We start from the raw sequence: 19,310 nt of genomic DNA, 5'->3' as shown, positions 1-19,310 counted from the left end.
GCCATCTGTGCAGTGCAGAGGTGGAGGGGGGGTGCATCTCATGTGAAATGTCAAGTCGGAGGAGATGTGTGTGTTTTTAAATGGGTATTTCAGAATCCTGAGGCACAACCCGGGGCCAGGCAAGATTAGCCCTTTAACATCCTGGGAAAGTTCTGGAGGGCCTCTTGATGGCTGGGACCCGGTGCTGTTCGCAAGGCCGTGTGGGCTGCCCAGTTTGGACCCAGTTGGGTCTCTATCCTGGAGAACTGGACTTGATTCCCCACTCCTCTGCAAGCATCCAGTGGGGTGGCCTTGGGCTAGTCGCAGTCCTGTTAGAGCTGTTCTTGCAGAGCAGTTCTGTCAGAGCTCTGTCCATCCCACCTCCCTCACAGGGCGTCTGTTGTAGGAAGAGAAAGGGAAGGCGATTGTAAGCCGCGTCGAGACTCCTTCAGGTAGTGAAAAGCGGGGTATAAAAGCCAACTCTGCTTCTACTGCCACCATAGGCAAAGTCCAAACCAAATGGGGCTAGCTGGCCCCCATCTTTGTAACCCCTCTCCTTGCTCCTGCCTCGAATCAACTTCTGGTTCCTGGCTCCTCTGCCTATCCCCCCCCCCCCACCCATCCAACAAAATGTCATCTGAATAAATTTATTGCTCCTTCTTTCTCACTCAAGGAAGGAGGCTGGGAGAAACCAACGTAGTTGCTTTATTTTTAATAAACACCTAATATTCAATGTCCTGCTTATGTTGTTCAACCCTTGTAAGCCGCCCTAAACCTCCCGGGAACAGCAGGGTATAAATGTAATAATTATTATTCCAGCTCTCTCCCCTTCACCCCTGCTCTTTTGGCTGGGGGCTGTCTTTCCAGCCACAGGCATTCAGAGTTGTCAAAGCCGAATAAGCCTCAGCTCTGAAGCGGCTGCACGGGGAGGGAGGGGATGAGCCGAGGGGTGCAACGATGCTTCCCTGGTTGTTTTGAGTAGCCGGTTGCTGTGGCAACCCATCCTGTTGCCTCCCCAATGCTCAGTGGCCTGTCGCTTGAGTTTTTCTAAGGGACTCTGCTTCCCTGGCTGGGTTTTCTGTATGTGCCGCTGTGGTCCCAGAGTGTGTCTGAGTGGGGCTGGGGGGGGGAGAGATTTGCCAGGGGAGACCGACCGGGCAGGCTCCAAGGCGGAGAAACGAGGCCGCTGATGTCTTTACCTGGTGAGAGCCAAGGATGGTGGTGACGCTTGGGTCCGTCGGGGGAAAGCAGGTGGCAGGCTGCCAGGAAAGGGGAAGGCCCAGGCTGGGGAGCGAGAGCAGAAGCAGAGCGGAGAATCCAGACTGGGGGAAAGCGCACGAAGCAGACAGCCCTAGCAAGCCGGGTCTGAAACGCGCACTGCCCGGGGAAGGCCTGGACAGGCAGAGGCGTGACCCGACAGAGGCCCAGTGGACCTTCCTTCGCCTCTTGTCTTTAGCGTGGAAGCGCTGGAGCCAGACAGAGTGCTCTTGTGCCTGAATTTGGCACCGGAATTGGAAAGCGGAGCAGAGTGGAAAGGCTCTCCTTTCTAAGGGGAGCTCCGTCCTGCCGGCGGCTCGTCCCGGCTCCGTCGGCGTGGATTTCGAATGGGGCAAAGACCTCCGTGGCACCGTCACGTCCTCGGCTGACCGGACCGCCGCCTCCTCCTGCTCGGTGATAGGCGAGGCTATGAATTCGGCCCTGACCAAGTACGGGTCCCCCCCTCGCAGCTGGCTCAATCTACGCTTGGGGATGCGTAAGTAAAGCGGACTTCTCTTGGGCAATGAAGCCTGTGGGAGGGGGAGGTTGGGGAATTCCACTTCCAGGGAGCGGGTCCTTTCTTGGGACTCCTAAATCTGTATCGCGTAGAATGGGTATCTAGTTTATCAGCGCGTGTGGCCCAAGCAGAGGCACTTTCTTGCGTTCCACGTAAAAGGCAGCGCATTTCTCCTGCAGAAATGAACAGCAAAGCCTATCCCCGATTGTTGGCTTGCTCAGGCAGTAATGGGGATTATAAAGAAGCTGATCCCAGGAGGACTTTGGTACTGATGCTGGTGACTGAGGATTCAGGCCCTGGGTGGGGTACGGCCAGATGCCTTGTGGCCAAGGCCTACTAAACGTGGAGAGAACAAATTTTGCATCCAGGGGCACCTTTGAGACCAACTAAGTTTTATTCAAGGTGTGAGCTTCCATGTGCATGTGTGCTTCCTCAGATGCAATGTCATGGCATGGAAGCAATCAGTGCGTCCTTCTAGACAAAGTGTGAGTGGAAATGAACATAGAACATCATGAAAATGGTGAAGAGATTACAGAGAGAAACAGGAAAAAAGTAGATTTTTTTTTGTATTCACCTGAGATTGAATTGCATGGGAAACATCTTGGGTTCAATAAAGGTGTCTACATTGGAGAATATATAATCAGTTGCTCCTGGCAATTAGCTGAGACCCTCTTTCCTCTCCTCTCAAGCATGGAAACATCTTAGGGCATCATCTTTTCTGAAGTTGAGCATTTGGCTCTCTCCTCTGTTTGCAGACCAGAGAAAAACATATCAGCACCCCATTCCAAACTACACTGCATTATAAAAGTCATAATGATATTACAATCTACGCATTCAAATCAATTATTCCAAATAAGAGAGAAATTAAAATACAGGGGACATTTGGCCTTTCTGGGGGATTCTTAAGAATGCAAGTTAGCATATGGAGTGAGACAAGAAACCAATATCCCTATCGAGTCCTGGAGATTCCGTGGTTCTTAGTGCTGTAATAACTTGTATTTCAGCGATTTCCCATTCCATTCTGTTCCGACTGGCAAAGAGTTATCCTTGGTGGGAGGCTGAAGCTCCAGAGATGGTGTCCATCCTCTGTTTCATCCTCCCCACAAGCTCCTCAGTATTCTGTGATTCTCCACCTGTATTCCACCTGGAACTCAGGACATTCCAGTTGGGCTGTGACTCACCTGAGGTCTCCTGGTGAACTTTGTGGCTGAGCAGAAATAGAAGCTGAGCTCCCCTAGGCCAAAGTAAGCCCACCCAGGCTGTTTAGAAAGAGGGAGAGGCCAACAGCTCTCTGGGTGTTTTTGAGCCACTGCACGTGAGGCTGAAATAGAGCTTGCCCTTCCCTGCTTTAAAAGCTGTCTCACATGGACCATGGCTTATTTATTTAGAATATTTCTGTCCTGCCTGTCCTATACACACCATCTCCGAGATGACTGGATATTTACGCTGGTTACAAATGTAAAATTGGAAGTAAACCTGTAAAATAATCAAGCGAGTTAATCTAACAGAAGACAGATGCAGGGCCAGAAAATATAAATCGGTGGATGTTTTCCCAACCCCCAAGCTTTACAGAGCGGTAACGTTTTGGCTTGTCTTGAACATGAAAGCCATGATGGGGCTGGGCAGGCCCAACAAATAGCTCTTAAATTTTGTACTGAGTTCATTCAGGGATAATCGAGGGTGTTTGAAGCTGTGTGGATTGCTAGGTAGGCCAGCCCAGTCCCGGCCGTGAGGCTTCAAGAGGAAAGGTATGCCCTGTGACATCCATTGGGGGGAAAAGGTGTATGTGTAAAAATCAAGCAAATAAATAAATACAGAACAGGCTAAATAACTTAAGAATTTGTTGGAAGACCCTGGAGGACCACTGCCAGTCAGAAGAAGCAACGCTGACTTTGACAGAGCAAAGGTCTGATTTGATAGAAGTTAGAATCCTGTGGCTAGAAACAGCCCTGTGGATCGGAGAAGGATCTCAAGGTTAGATGTGAGCAAAGGGAATTCCCCCAAGCTGAATGTCACTCTTAGAGGCTTACTGGGTATCCCTCCTCAATATGCACAATCTGTACCTTGAGAGAGGGTCAAAGGGCTCTTTTTAACCCTTGTGCATCTATAACCACACCTTCTGGTGTAAACCGCTTGATAAAAATAACAAACTAGTGACCTGCATAGGGGGTTGGACTAGATGACCCATGAGGTCCCTTCCAACTCTATTATTCTGTGATTCTAGGGGAGTGGCAAGAATAGCTTGGGTGGAGCCCTTTGTGCCCTCCGCCCCGGGTCTTCTGCCACTCACCCTGGTGCGGAAACCACCATGCAGGCAGCATGGGCTGAGCAACTGCTGTACCTGCCGGGAAAAGGGAAAGAGACCTGTGCTAGTCGAAAGGCCACAAGGTTCAGGTGAATAAGCCAGTGCTGTCTAGCGCCTTGCTAGATTTTAAAACCTGGTCTTCTTTCAAAAGTACTTGCAGACTCAAGTGGGTCTGCAAGTACTGAGATCCCCTTACTGAGATCCCCTTAGTCAGCTCCCAGAACGTAACAGGCCACTTTTGAACATGCACTGTGGTCTTTTCCCAGTTGGTCTGGTGAATGGCTTAGGGCAGGGGGAGTCAACCTGTGGTCCTCCAGATGTTCATGGACTACAATTCCCGCGAGCCCCTGACAGCAAACACTGGCAGGGGCTCGTGGGAATTGTAGTCCATGAACATCTGGAGGACCACAGGTTGAATAACCCTGGCTTAGGGGGTGGGGGTGGGGGGTTGAGATCCCTTGCACACACACGCACTCTTGGGTGATGTACACAAGCAAGTATGCGGCCTGTGATATTTTTGCGATGCTCGGCCGGAAGCAGGAGGGGCCGGTGATTTTTCTTTTGAAAAAACCTCGCTACTTTTTTGGCAAGCGGCACAGACAAAACAACAAACCGTTCAGAGCCACGTGATGTTTGAAAAGCAAGCAGAGGAGACGCTGACAGATTATCCGGCTGGAAAACTCTTTGCTTATCCGCCCGAGTCTTTTTTCCTATTATAGGGAGTTTCTGCTGGGTTTTCGTGCCTCGGGAATGGAACTGCCCTTAAATGTTGGTGGGTGTTGTTTTTTCCACGCCCATTTTTATTCTTTGGCCCAAGACTTCTGGTGTTGGCCAAATAGTGCCTCGTCTGCTACTCCGGGGCCCGATCCATGGAAGATCTCTTGTACGTGCCTGACCAGAAGGCTCCAGAGCAGGGCAGAGGGGTGTGTGTGTGCGTGTAGGGAAACTTCAAAAGATCTAATGAGGCAAAGTCAAATTTATCTCTCTGATCCCCTCCAACACACACACTCACTCTTCTTCCACGGAGATCAGATATATATAGTTGCCAGCTCCAGGTTGGGAAATGCCAGGAGATTTTGGGGGCGGAGCTTGAGGGCAGGAGTTGGGAAGGGGAGGGACTTCAAGACAGAATGCCAGATTTCCCAGAGTGACCATCTTCTCCCGGCAAACTGATCCCTTGTGATCCCAGGGGATCACCAGCCAACAACTGGAAGCTGACAATATTGTTTCTCCTTCCCCCCTACTTTTTCTTTACAGCAACCCTGCAAAGTAGGCCAGGCTGGTAGAGAGCAAAGACACCTAGAGATCTGCATGGTTGACGTGTGTGCGTGTGCGTGTGGGTGGGTGTCCTCTAGCCGTAGCACCACACGGGCCTTCCAGATCTGCCTCTCTTCAGCAGAGAGGGCAGATCTTGAAAACTAGCATGGCCTTCTGCTTGTAACGCCAGACAAGCCCTGAGTTCAGATCCCCAGTAAGAATCCTCCAGCAGAATTCGGTGATAGGGCAGCTCTAGCTGACGGCTACTTTGGCAAGAGAAGTCTGGCAAAAGAAGCTGGACCTCCAGAGGCAGAAAACAGTTTTGGGCAGAGAAGAAGCTTGGAATTTACATGATGCTAACAGTACAATTTCTCCCCCCCCTGCTCCCCCCCCAGTTCAGCTCTAATTGTTGCCGTAATGATGGCCCTGGGGCTATGCCAGCTTTGAGCTGCATGGGGGCGGGAAATAGGGCATGCAAGTTGAAAAGACATGGAAGCAACGGTTCGTGCTCTTAGGGTTCCCTCTGGAGTCAGATGCCCTTTAGAAAACAGACCCTTGACAGGGAAAGGGGAATTTGGTTTGCTTCAGGAGTGTAATTTACAGCAAGATGCCAAGCAGGGCCCTGTCGCTCATCATGGAGGGCTGGCCCATTCCCCCCCCCCCCATTTAGGTTTAACAGGCAGGGGGAAAACTTGAAGGGTTCTGCGGCCGGACTTCTCACGCAAGTTCTCCAGGGTCCTGGCACAGCTGTATGTGCAGACGCGCACCGCCTCCTCCTCGGCTGCGCCCCCTCCCTTTTCTGCACAGCTGGCTTTCAACTTTTGCCCTAAAGGTGGGGAAAGCAGATCTGAAAGCAAGGGCTGCATCCTCTCGGAGAGACAGCTGGGCTAGGAGCAGAGGACCAGCGTGGGCCTTCGGAGCCCGGGGTGCTAATACCAGGAAGCTCCTGGGGATCTGGCCGTGATTCTTTTCTCCCAGATTTATTTTTCCTTAAAGAAGGTGTCACCCACAGGGCCAGAGATTCAGAGAAGGAGCAGGCATGGGGGGGGGGAGAGGGGTCTTACTCTAGCTGCAGAATGCACGATATGCCCAACGTGGGCCAGGTCACAGGTGTGTCCATTAAGGGGGATTCACCTTAAATAGCCCTTGTTCAGGAATAGCCATGGGGTGGAGAGGAGCTTCCAGTTTTGCTCCCATCCTATTTTCACCAGTGGAAATAGCATGGGTTTGTGTGGGGTCCTCTCCTGTCTAGTGATCGATCTCTCATCGTATGAGTACGTCTAATCCAACGTTTAAGGCCTTGTGGTAGGACGTCTGCTTTGCACACAGAAGGTCAAAGGTTTTGTTCAATTTACATTGATATATATTTATTTTATCCTTTGGTTTATACCCCGCCCCTCCCAGCAACCCTCAGCCTCTCTAGCTAAACTGAGCAGGTGATCTGAAAGACCCCAGACCTTGGGGAGTGGCTGCCGATCAGAACAAATGACAGCATTTTTTAAGGCTTAAGGGGGCAGCAGGTTACAGTGGATGAGCCAGAGGGTTGTGAGTGTCCTGCACAGTGCAGGGGGTTGGACTAGATGACCCACGAGGTCCCTTCCAACTCTATGATTCTCTGATTTTGTGATTCTACACCAATCTGTATAGCAGCCTCATGTAGTCTTGTGAAAAGTGTTGCATCTCAGTGGCAGAACATCTCCTTTGCACAGGGAATTTCCCGGGTCCAGTTTCTAGCCTCTCCAGTTGAAAAGACCAGGTAGTAAGTAGATGAGTCACATAGTGGCCAAAACCCAGGGGCCTTCATCACTGAAGCATGTCCAGGAAAGACTGTGGCTCGGCTTGCCATACAGAAGTCCCAGGTTCAATCCCCGGCACCCCCAGTTAAAAGGACCTTGGGAGTAGGAGACATGAAAGACCCTCTGCCTGAAACTCTGGAGAGCAGCTGCCAGCCTGGGTGGACAATACCGACATTGATGAACCAGGGGTCTAATTCGCTAGGAGGCATCTCAACGTGTCTTCATGCGTCTCTTGCTGTGTTTCACGGAATAAAACTCTGCTATGAGCAAATCTGGGAACGGGGGCTAGTTGGTGGCTTGTTGGTGAGAAAAGGGCTGACTTAGCCGCTCTTTCGGTCCCTCCAAAGCCCTGGGAATGATCACTGGCTTGCTAGTCATGCTGACTTTCTCGGTTCTATATTTTTTCCTGACCCTTCCTCCCCGCTTGATGTAGAACACCGCAGCCTCGTCAGAATTTCCGTTCATCCGGGTAGAGACGCTGTGAAATCCGTGACGGCTGCAGCCAGCGCTTCGGTTCCAGGCTAAAGTCTGGTGCTCTTGCCTGCCAAGTGGATCTCCTTCCCCAAATCCAAGGGGTGGGGGGAGGACAGGATGACTCTGCTGTTCAAGCAAAGCTATCCTTCGGTTTTACTGGCTTGAAGGAGCTGCATAGTTATCCTGCAAGGCTGGGATTGAACCTCGCCTCCCGAAGCCCTGAAGAAACGGGAGGTTGAGCTCTGCTTACGTTCCCGCCTCGGTGGCTGAGCCGGAGCCCAGACTGGGAGCGATTTAGGTGTTTAAAATGAACTCCCCCCCCCCTCCAGCAAGGCTTCCTGGCCTGGAACTTGGTGTGCGTCTTTGGGGGTGGTGGTAAATTTTTAATTTCTGGACTGGGAGTGGGGAAGAGTGTTGAGAACTCCAGCAGAGATTCAATGGAGAGTTTTAGGTTTGGGTTTCGGAAAGGGTTTCCCAGAGAGAAGTGTGTGCATTGCCTCGGTTGCAGTGGAGGACAGAATCTCTGGTTTAGGAATGGGGTCTAGTTTAGCAATTCCTGGGGATTTGGGCCTCCTGGCGGAGAGAGGTGAGTGAGTTTTCTTGCATCGGCTGCTGCGGTTGGAGGCAGTGCAGAATCTCCCGCTCGGGTAGCTTCCGAAAAGTGAGGCTCTGCACTTTGTCTGGCCCCCGAAAATGATGCTTTCTGTTGTGTCCCCCCCTTTTTTTCCCCAGGTTTCATTGTGCAGTTCAAACCGGAGCATCCCCGGCCTTGCAATCAGGTTGGCTGTTTGTGGCAGGCCTTGGCGCGGGTGCTGCTCTCCTGGGGCACCTGCCCAGGCAGGTGTGAGCGAAGGGCGGGGCTTCGGGCAGGGGAGCGGGGAAAGCAGCTCCTCCGTGTAAGATTTTTGGGGAAAGGGGGAAAACACTTTTTAAATGCTCCGGTGGCAAAAGACACAGGGTGCCTCTCATGTTGATTCTGCTGTCCAATGACCTTTTGTGAGTTCAGTAGGAAAGGGATCAATGAAGCCACAAACGTGAAGCCGCAGACACCGGCCCAGTTATGCATGCTCTTCCTCCTTTTGGTGCAGGGGTTAGGAGTGCGGACTTCTAATCTGGCGAGCCGGGTTCAATTCTGCGCTCCCCCACATGCAGCCAGCTGGGTGACCTTGGGCTCGCCATGGCACTGATAAAACTGTTCTGACCGGGCAGTGATATCAGGGCTCTCTCAGCCTCACCCACCCCACAGGGTGTCTGTTGTGGGGAGAGGAATGGGAAGGCGACTGTAAGCCGCTTTGAACCTCCTTCGGGTAGAGAAAAGCGGCATATAAGAACCAACTCTTCTTCTTCTTCTTCTCCTTTGACCGGTGGTCCGACCTGGATGAATCAAACCTGAATCAAACCTAGAAGCCGTCACTTTTGACCACTACGCCAAACGGGAAGAAAAGGTAAACGGGCTGAAAATTTGGCTAAACTGGGCTTAACGTGGAAACTGTTGTAAGGACGGCTGCGGTAAAAAAATCAACCCCGACCGATTATGTTCAGCACAGGGTGTGCTCTTGGCAATTTCAGCCATCATGCCGTGAGACTTGGGGGGGGGGGGGTGTGAACCGAATGTGGTGAACATGCCGTTTCACTTACATTGTCATTTCTGCCCTGCCCATGAAGGATGAACCTGCAGTCTGTCCCCGACAGTACCGATGAAATTTGATATCCTGCATTAGGATAAAACGGAGTCCTGTTTTTGCAGCAGTTGGTTATAAATGGTGAAGGCTATGGGAACGGGCTCCAGGGCTGCTCAGTAAAAGGAGTCCCTTCCTCCATCTTGACGTAGCTTCCTGTGCTCTGACCCCAGCTATTGCCCATAGCTTTGAGTGCAACGGAGCATCAGTCCCCGAAAGACCAGCCAAACAAATGGAATTTCGTGCAACCAACGAAAGACAGGCTGAATTGCCAAGGATTTTGGGACGCTTTGGCAGCTGAGCGAAGCTCATGGAAAAACTAGTTGGCCGGAGATGAATCTTCAGCCGTCTGCGGGGCGGCGAGCCAGGAGCCCGTCCTGCAGAGTGGAACAGGTCTGCAACGCAGCCGACCGGGAAAGGGATCTGAAGGTGGTTGGGGAAGGAGGGAAAATTCCTCTGGAGCCGCTGGAAGGTCCGAAGCCAGGCCTGGGGGCAGGCGAAGGGTGTGACTGTGGCTGGGGAGACAGAGAGGCATCCTTTCAAGGACCGGGTGGGCTTCTTGCAGCCCCACCTTCTGGAATCTGGCTGCTACCTTTCGCCTTTGAGGACTGAGGCGGGTCAGCTTCCAAGAAGCCTGCCAGAAAGTTGAAGGCACAGCGTCCCTGTTTTGCAAACCCTGTCCTGTTAACGCCCATGAGGGCTGTGCGCCCGAGGAGCCAAGGGAGGGAGTGTTTAGTAAGCAGCCCGCTCTTCCTGGAGAAGGCACGGCAAGCTGGAAATCAAAAGGAGTTTGCACAGGCGGATGAGCATGTGTGTGTCATCCATTGTTCTGTTTAGTCTAGAGAGGGACCGGCTGACCTTTCTCCTCAGGTGCGAAATGCTTCTGAAAGACTGATGGAGCATTTCCTTCTTTCGGGCTCGGAGCTCAATAAAACGGACCACTCCGTCATGAGAGTTGCGGCCAGCTGGAAGGGACATTCACTGGGGTCTTTGAAAAAAAAATATTCCTGTAGCATGGAGGCTGAAGGGCTGAGTCCCCTTCTCTGCCTTGCATAGCCCCACTGTGTCTGTTTCTTTCTGCTTAGGAGAGAGGGCAGAAAGGGGGAAGCCCCCCAGACATGCCTGGCTCCCCTGGGAGGAGGCAGGCAGGCTGCTGTTTCCAAATAGATGCACTCTGCAGAGGCAAATGTGAGTCTAGGTTCAAGCCCAGAAGAGCTAGGTTCAAGCTCAGAAGAACTAGGTTCAAGCCCAGAAGAACTAGGTTCAAGCCCAGAAGAGCTAGGTCCAAGCCCAGAAGACCTAGGTTCAAGCCCAGAAGACCTAGGTCCAAGCCCAGAAGAACTAGGTCTAAGCCCAACAAGACTTTGTCCTGAAGTGTTTCTCCTCCCCTGCTCTGGTCAAGCTGATTCCATGTTGCATTGTGCCATTGCCTCCTGGCTTCCTTCTCTGCAACAGCCCTCCCACCTTTGCCCATTCCTTCTTGTCTCTGATGAAGGCAGTGTTAACTCTTGAAAGCTTATACCGCCCCCGCCCTCCCCGAACCTTGTTGGTTTCTGATACGCTACAGGACTCAAATCTAACTCCTGGAGCCGAGATGACGCTCGCCTGTGTCTCTCTGGCCGGGCGACATCCTCCTTTTGCTTCTGAAATCTCATTGTCAAGAGCAAAGCTGCTGAACAGTCTTATTTCCTTGCTGTCTGGCAAGTCCCCCATCCCTCCTCCCCGCCCCCCGGCTTTTATTTAAAGCCCACCATAACTATGTCTTGTATCCTTGGCTGAGATCTCTTTCATAAATGATGGAAAGCAAAATTTGTAAAATGTCTGTAGGAGGCCAAAGAAAGGCCCTTTGTCCGGCTTTGGTGCGGAGAACATTGGCCAGTTTCTTCGAAGAGCTTTGCTGTCCCAGAAACCTCCTGTCCGGCAGGATGAATACGCCGCTTGTCCGGGCCTCTGTTGGAACCTGCTCCTCAAGGTTGAAGCCTCGCTGGCTGGTGGCAGAGCCGCAAAGGGCACTTGGGTCGGGGGATAAGGTGGAAACCCATTTGGGCCATTAAGAGCAAGGGCCTAAACTCCGCCCGGCCCTCAACCGGTAGAGCAAAGCCGAACGTCTGAGACTCTTCCGGGCCTCCCTGCAGCATGTTTCTGTACTGGAAGAAAAGGGGGGCTTATGAGCTGGAGACCCTCCCCACGGATACGATCGGGCTGGACGACAGCACGGTGGAGCGCTTCTCCTGGAACCAGGCGGCAGACGTGGCCAGCGATCTGGAGGGTAGGTCAGATTCCGTGCCTGCGGAAGTCTTCAGGGATGAAGTCAGATGCTCGGGACGCTCGCATCCATCTGCCCTCCCCGCTTCCCGCAGCCAACCGCGAAACTATGCAAATATTTTAAGTGCAGATAATTTATTTCCGCCCCGAGAAGTTGCTTTTCTTTTCTCTCTTTCTCTCTTTTTTTTCCAGAGTTTGTTTTATGACCGGGCCAAACGTTTTTACAATTTCTTTAAACAAAGTGGTAGATTTAGTAAATGGACAAAGGGATAGCGAAGGTTGTGGGTGCTGAGCCAGAGGTTTGAGCGATTAGAGAAGGGGCCCAGTGCAGGATTTGTTTTCGACAGGACGGGAAAAGAGAAAAAGAGGTGTTGGTTGCCCGAGATGACAAGCATATCCCTCAATGAAATTAAGTGTGTTTCTGGGCACATCGTTTTTTGCACGAGGGTACGCTTTCCTAGCTGTTTGGATGGCTCTCTCAAAACTGTAGCCCATGGCTGTGATGGTAGTAATGATTCTCAACGCCAGGGGCCAAGTCGGGATGCCAATCCCCAGCTGAGACCTGGGGATCCCCCAGAATTACAGCTCATCTCCAGACTACATAGACAATGAATGCTTTGGCAGGGGGACGTACCCACCAAAAGGCTACCGCTATGCTGGGGAATATTAGGAAGGGGGTTGAAAACAAACCAGCCAGGATCATAACGCCAGTCCTCTTCTTGGGAAGCCCCAGTGAGCTGCTTTTGGCTGTCGTTTCATTCGCGCGTTGGACAGCCAGCGGCTGAAAGTTCCTCTCAGCCCCTTAACTTCGCACAAATATTTAGCTGTGCGGCTTCTCTGTTTGGTAAACGCACCACTCGCTGTGACGGATGCTCATCCGTGGTGGGTTGGCAGCACAGTTGAAGAGCTGGCAAACAGCTCCAAGGGAGCCTCCTGCTGGCTTTTGGGGGAGGGGGGCAGGAATGGATGCTCAGCAGGTCCTGAATTGCAGCCCTGCCCTGAATGGCCCAAGCTGCCCAGCGCTGGCAATGCTCCGGGATTGAAAGCCTTTGGGGCAGACGTGGAAAGCGTAACAGGCAGCTAGGCCAATACACTTGTATTCAGGCAGGGTAACCCTCTTAAAAATATGTTCTCCAAGGCAATCCTTACCTTGGTTTGGAAAACAGCATTCAATCCTTCCAGTGTGGAGTTGCCAATTTCAGGCTAGGAAATACCTGGAGATTTTGGGTCCTGAAGAGGGTAGAGTTTTGGGAGGGGAGTGGCTGTAATGGGATACGATGCTATGGAGTTGACCTTCCAAAGTGGCCATCGCCTCCAGGGGAACTGATCAATGTCCCCCGGAGATAGGCTGTAATAGCAGGTGATCTCCAGCCACGGCCTGGAGGTTGGCAACCCCGTTACAGTAGCTTGGCTCCAGGGTCTCAGCCTCAACGTGTGGCTTGATCCCAGGGGTGCCCCTGGATTTCCTTGTTTCCCCCTCCGTTTGGGAAAGCTTTCTCTGGTTGGTTTCCTCCAGCCGAAAGAATTCCTCACTCACTTCCGTTGCTATTCATAATAGGTCAACTGCAATGATAATTTGGCCTTGCCAGGCAGCCAATGGGGAGACAGTTACCAAGCAGCCAGGGCCAGAAGTGACCCCGAGCTGGATAGAGACTTCATTGTTTGGGGAGGGGAGGGGGGATAATTTCAACGCGTGGGATGGGCGGCTTTCAAACATGCATATTTCTCTTGACCGTCTTGAGGGACAAAGGAAAGAGGCCGGGCTGTGTCCAGATGCCATGGCTGATACCTGGAGTCTTTCAACCTGGCCTTTGAGACACCTTCTGAGAGAGAAAAGTGGCATATAAGAACCAACTCTTCTTCTCTTTCTTCCTTCTTCCTTCTTCCTTCTTCTTCTTCTTCTTCTTCTTCTTCTTCTTCTTCTTCTTCTTCCTTCTTCTTCTTCTTCTTCCTCTTCCTCTTTCTCTTTCTCTTTCTCTTTCTCTTTCTCTTCCTCTTCTTCTTCTTCTTCTTCTTTTTCTTCTTCTTCTTGACAACCCTGTAAGAGCTTCCCACATGGGTGGGAGTAAATTTTTAATATATTTTTGAAATGTGTTAAAGTTTTATTGGGTGATATGACCATGTGTAAAGAGCCTCTTGTGGCGCAGAGTGGTAAGGCAGCCATCTGAAGCTCTGCCCATGAGGCTGGGAGTTCAATCCCAGCAGCCGGCTCAAAGTTGACTCAGCCTTCCATCCTTCCGAGGTCGGTAAAATGAGTCCCCAGCTTGCTGGGGGGTAAACGGTAATGACTGGGGAAGGCACTGGCAAACCACCCCGTATTGAGTCTGCCATGAAAACGCTGGAGGGCGTCACCCCAAGGGTCAGACACGACCCGGTGCTTGCACAGGGGATACCTTTACCTTTACCTATATGTGGTCATGTCATGGTCATGTCGACCCACACACCCCTCCCAAAATGGCCAATGATGGGCCTGGAGGGGGTGGGAAGGGAAGGGGCCCCAGGTGGGCGTGTCCCCAGCTCTGCTTCCCATCTCTATTCAGCACGATTGTGCCACTTCTGGGGTTCCTTGAAGCCTGAAGAACGCTTCAGAGGTTTCTCAAGGGTATGAAGGTTGAGAAAGGCTGTGTGGGAGAGTTGGTGGGTGGGGCTGGCGAGAAAAATCGCCAGGGATGTAAACAGTGACTGGAGATCCTTTGTTGGTGGTGACGGCAGGCAGCGGCTAGAGGTGGGTGTCGTCTGGCAGAGGTTGCAAGCTGACCAAGACGTTGCTGCCTTTTCTTTGTTCCTATAGCTCAGGCCTTCTCAACCGGGGTTTTCGTAAAACCCTGGGTTTTTTTTTTCTAGCAGCCCTGGCTGGGTTTCCTGAATGGGTGGCCATCAATTAATTCTTTGCATATGTGTTAAACATTTATTGGATGATATGATATGTGGTCATGCCCACCCACCCTTGCCACCCAAAATGGCCAATGCTGGGCCTGGAGGGGTGGGAAGGGGAGGGGCCCTGGATGGGCGTGTCCACAGCTTTGCTTCCCAACCCTCTTTTGCATGATTGTGACACTTTGGGGGTTTCTCAAAGCCTGGAGAACGTCCCAGAGGTTTCTCAACGGTAAAAAGGTTGAGAAAGGGTGCTAGAGGTAAACTAAGAACGGAGCAAGGCCAGCGATTCTTCCCCAAAGTGCATTATGGTGGGCAGACCAACATCAGAAGAAAAAGAAGAAGAGTTGGTTCTTATATGCTGCTTTTCCCTACCCGAAGGAGGCTCAAAGCGGTTTACAGTCGCCTTCCCATTCCTCTCCCCACAACAGACACCCTGTGAGGTGGGTGAGGCTGAGAGAGCCCTGATATCACTGCTCGGTCAGAACAGTTTTATCAGTGCTGTGGCGAGCCCAAGGTCACCCAGCTGGTTGCATGTGGGGGAGCGGGGAATCGAACCCGGCATGCCAGATTAGAAGTCCGCACTCCTAACCGCTACACCAAACTGGCTCTCTGCTCAGAGTCCCTGAGCCCCAAAGAGGCCAGGAAGGCCGAGGAAGGTATCCTCCAGGTTTTAAAGAAAGGGCATGAGAACTGTCCACCAATGCAGTAAACAGCCGGGGCGATGTGTGCTCTTTCTTATGCAAGCTCCAGGCAGCTGTGATTTCACCCTCATGCTAATGCCTTGCATTTTTCGAAGACAGCTCCACCTACAGCACATTACAATAATCCCATCTGGATGTTAGCGAGACGCACACAGCTGTGATCAGGTCTGTCCTTTCCAGGAACAGTCACAGCTGGGTGACCCAACCGCAGCTGTTAGACTAGATTTCGTCTTGCTTTTGCAGTTTGTGTCAGGGGTCACAGAGCAGAGAGTGAGAATACCCCCAGGCTGGGAGCCTGGCCTGCCAGGGAGTGCGGCTCCATCCAGAACTGGTCGTATACCACCTATGGAATCCTAGAATCAAAGAGTTGGGAGGGTTCTCCGAGGTCATCTAGTCCAACCCTCTGCAGAACACAGGAAATTCACAACTACAACTGTGAGGGATTGTGGCCAGGTGGTTAAAGAGTTGGAGAAATATCTGGGAGACCTTGGTTCAGATCTCCACTTGCTGGGTGACCAGGGACGAGTCATGTTCTCTGTTAGCTTAACCTACCTCACAGGGTTGTTGTGAGGATAACAATGGGGACAGGGGAACAGTGTTCCTCACCCTGAACTTCTTGGAAGAAGAGTTGATTTTTATACCCCGCTTGTCCTACACAAAGAAGTCTCAAAGCATATGACAATCGCCTTCCCTTTCCTCTCCCCACAACAGACACCCTGTGAGGTAGGTAGGGCTGAGGGAGCTCTGACAGAACTGCTCTGTGAGAACAGCTCTAATAGGATGATGTCGAGCCCAAGGGCACCCAGCTGGCTGCATGCGGAGGAGTGGGGAATAGAGGCCGACACTCTTAACCACCACACTAAACTAGAAGAAAGGCAGGATAGAAGGCATCGGTGGGGTAGGAATGAAATTGGCAATCCCTGAAGCATCTCTGACCTTACAGCCTGCTGAAACCCAGAAGGAGCCATCCTCCAATCTGCCTCACCTTCCTCTGTTCGGCTCCTTAAAAGGATTATCCTTGCCAAAGGTGATATAAGCTTGACTCTGATTTAGATACTCAAAAGGACTGAAACTTGGAGGGGGCAGGGGGAGAAACGGTAGGTCTGAGGATAAAGAGCGGGTAATCCCCTGGTCCGGAGGGCCTGGCCTATGGAGAATGCCTTGGCTATCCCTGCAGCAATGAGACCCAGCTGGGGAATCACCCCCACTGGCTTGGGGATTTTCTTGCAGAACAGTTCTCTTAGAGCTCTCTCAGGGTGTCCGTTGTGGGGAGAGGAAGGGAAGGGTGTTTGTAAGCTGCTTTGGGACTCCTTTGAGTAATGAAAAGCAGGGTATTAGAAACCCTTTTCTTCTTCTTCTTCTTCTTCTTATTATTATTATTATTATTATTTTCTTCTTCTTTCTTCTTCTTTTCTTTTTTTCTTCTTCTTCTTCTTTTCTTTTTCCTTCTTCTTCTTCTTCTTCTTCTTCTTCTTCTTCTCCTCCTCCTCCTCCTCCTCTGCCCCTGTAAGCTCTCCCTTTCCCTCTCTTGCTCTTTCTGCCGGCTGTCTCCTCGGCAATCTCCCCCATCAAACTAAGGAGACCCTCTTCCCTTGAAGAAATCACCCTGCAAGCCTAATCAGGGCGTCATGCCTGGAAACGTGCTGGAAGGAGGGGAGCTATTTTCGAACACCCTCAGCCCAACACAGAACAAAAGGCTTCACAATGGGATTTGGATTAAAGATCAGTGTAACGGTTAAAGCTTAAAAGCAGATTGTCGGCCCGTGTTGGGGACTGGGCATGTGTTCAGCTCGGGGTCGCCGTCAGCGGCAAAGGCAAGCTGGCCGAGACAACCAGATGGGGCAGATTTCCCCAGGTGGAACCCAAAGAGGGTGGGGTTGTTTGCTAGGACTCCCCGTCTCTTTTCCCCAGAGTGCCGGATAAATCCCATGTTCGCAAACTGTGATTCCCAGCAGAACGTGTGGCCTGTCTCCATTGCAAAATGTTGCTAGGACAGTTTAGTGGTGGTTGACTCAAAGAGTGCAGGGTGAAAAATCCAGAGATACATTTGCAGGTGGGAAAGAGTCCTAGCTCTGTTTGTGAGCTTACCTGTCCTGGTGCTCCGTTGCTGTCACCCTTAAAAACAAACGCTTTGCGGAGAGGCCTGAATGAACTGAGTACGTCTCATTTGGAGAAGAGGTCCAGAGGAGAGGTTCTAATGCCCAAAGAGGGTGATACAGGGAAGAGGACAAAGATTTGCTCTCTGCTGCTCCGGAGGACAAGACAAGGTTTAATAGGCTTGAGTTATGAGAGGGTAGTTTTCAAACAAACATAATGGGGGGGGGGGGGGAGAGTGGCTTACTGGGAGAACGTCTGTGTAGCTTACAGAATGCCCCAAGCTCAACCTCTGGCATCTGCAGGTAAAATGACCAGGCAGTGGGTGACGGGAATGACCTCTGCTCCTATGAGTAAATCACCTTCCCTTCCTCTCCCCACAACAGACACCTTGTGAGGTAGCTGAGGCTGAGAGAGCCCTGAGATTCCTGCTCGATCAGAACAGCACTGAGTAACACCTCTGAGGTCCAGGGTGAGACCTGGGCGCAAAGTGAGCCAGCTCAGAGAAGTAGTTTAGAGCAGCGCCTTCTAATCTGGCAAGCTGGGCTTGATTCCCCGCTCCTCCGCCTGCAGCCAGATGGGTGACCTTGGCCTCCTCACAGTTCTGTTAGAACTGTTCCCACAGAGCAGTCCTGTCAGAGCCCTCTGGGCCCCACCTCCCTCACAGGGTGGAAGAGAAGGCAGCAGTAAGCCGCTTTGAGACTCCTTGGGGTAGAGAAAAGCAGGGCATAAAAAACCAATTCTTCTTCTTCCAAGAGCACAGAGGCGGAAATGCAAGACTGACACATAGACACGTTTTATTTCCCGTTTGCTTGGGGAAATCCCTGCAACCACCAAAACACTGGCACAATCGGGCGGGTAGGGCTGGCTGTGGTTGGTGTCGCATGCTCTAAACTTGGTCGGGCAAGGGCGCTGCCAGGCGCCATTGATGGAGCCCCTATGACAGCTGGCACCCCGACCTGACTCACCCCTTCCTGCCCCCCCCCCCCCGTTTGCTACCTCAGGTTAACAGACACACCCGGCTCTCTCTCGCCTACCTCATTAATAGGCAAGACTCATCTCTTTGGGTTGCTTTTTGCATTTGAGATTAGTGGCAATCTGGGAGGGGAGAAAAATCCCAGCGGTGAGTCAGTTTGCTGGCAGGGCTCGGAACCTGAGGTCAAAAGTAGATTGCCGATGCCGTCAAGGCGGATCCAGCCCCCCCTCTCCCTTGTTGTTGTTGGCCGGAGACCTGCGCTTGGTTCACAGCTAAAAATAAACTGAGCCAGCCCTGCCATAGCCTGCAGCAGTACCTGCAAAAACACCCTTTTTTTCTTTTCCCTGGCTCAAGATGGTGGCACAGGAAACAGTGCCCTGTGTTGACCACTAGCGTTTGTGCAGACTTGATTATGATTATCTTTTCATGGATGCTTTAGGATGCTTTAGGCTGATCTTGCGTTGAGCAGGGGGTTGGACTAGATGGCCTGTATGGCCCCTTCCAACTCTATGATTCTGTGATTCGATGATTCTATGATCACTGCCCAGCGGATGGGAATTTTGCTCATATGGATGAAAACAGGGGTAAATTCTCACGTTAGGGACCTTAAAGGTTTAGTGGGAGGGTTAAGGTTGGGGAAGACTTTGTGACATGGTTTGGAAAGGCCATGGGACGAATAAGTATTTTTTGACGTTGTTTCACATGTAAAAATAGCTTAAAAATATGGATTTATACTGGGGTGAATTCTCAGTTTAGGGTTAGCGTTAGCTTAGGCATGGGCTGTGCTGGTGACTTTCAGGTTTTAGGACTGGGGAAGATTATGTGACATGGTTAGGCAAAGGCATGAGATTTATAAGCTGTGCTGAAAAGGGGGACAGAACTGGAAAATGAATGAATAAATCGACTTCATTTTTTCCAGCCAGAGGCCATTGCAATCCCAGCAATACCACAACAGTTGATATCCGATGAAACAATAAAACAATTAAAACCATATACACAAGAGTCAATAGGTCACAAAATACAAGAAGTACCGGAGTAGATACATGTTCCTATTTGCAGCCGTTCGAAAGAGACTGGCCTGCTGCAGCTCACGAGAAACCTCCCTGCCTTTTCCCCGCGGCCGCTGCATGCTA

At 51.5% G+C, this 19,310-nt stretch overlaps 1 protein-coding gene across 3 annotated transcripts in view; it reads left to right on the top strand.

The window, feature by feature from the left end:
* The first annotated feature begins 1,235 nt into the window (after positions 1–1,235).
* PLEKHG5 (pleckstrin homology and RhoGEF domain containing G5) overlaps positions 1,236–19,310 on the top strand; it is a 68,103-nt gene continuing 50,028 nt past the window's right edge. Inside the window, exon 1 of one of the 3 annotated variants that reach the window (XM_077312760.1) lies at positions 1,236–1,732. In XM_077312760.1, coding sequence (XP_077168875.1) covers positions 1,666–1,732 — 67 coding nt within the window. In that variant the 5' untranslated portion in view covers positions 1,236–1,665. Of the gene's footprint in view, positions 1,733–11,123; positions 11,534–19,310 lie in introns of those variants that run through there. The other 2 variants (XM_077312758.1, XM_077312761.1) reach the window with 2 other exon arrangements.

The sequence above is a fragment of the Paroedura picta genome, chromosome 15, assembly GCF_049243985.1.
Source record: "Paroedura picta isolate Pp20150507F chromosome 15, Ppicta_v3.0, whole genome shotgun sequence".
Taxonomy (NCBI): Eukaryota; Metazoa; Chordata; class Lepidosauria; order Squamata; family Gekkonidae; genus Paroedura; species Paroedura picta.
The sequence above is the reverse complement of the archived record's forward strand: the minus strand, read 5'-3'. Positions and strand labels throughout refer to the sequence as shown.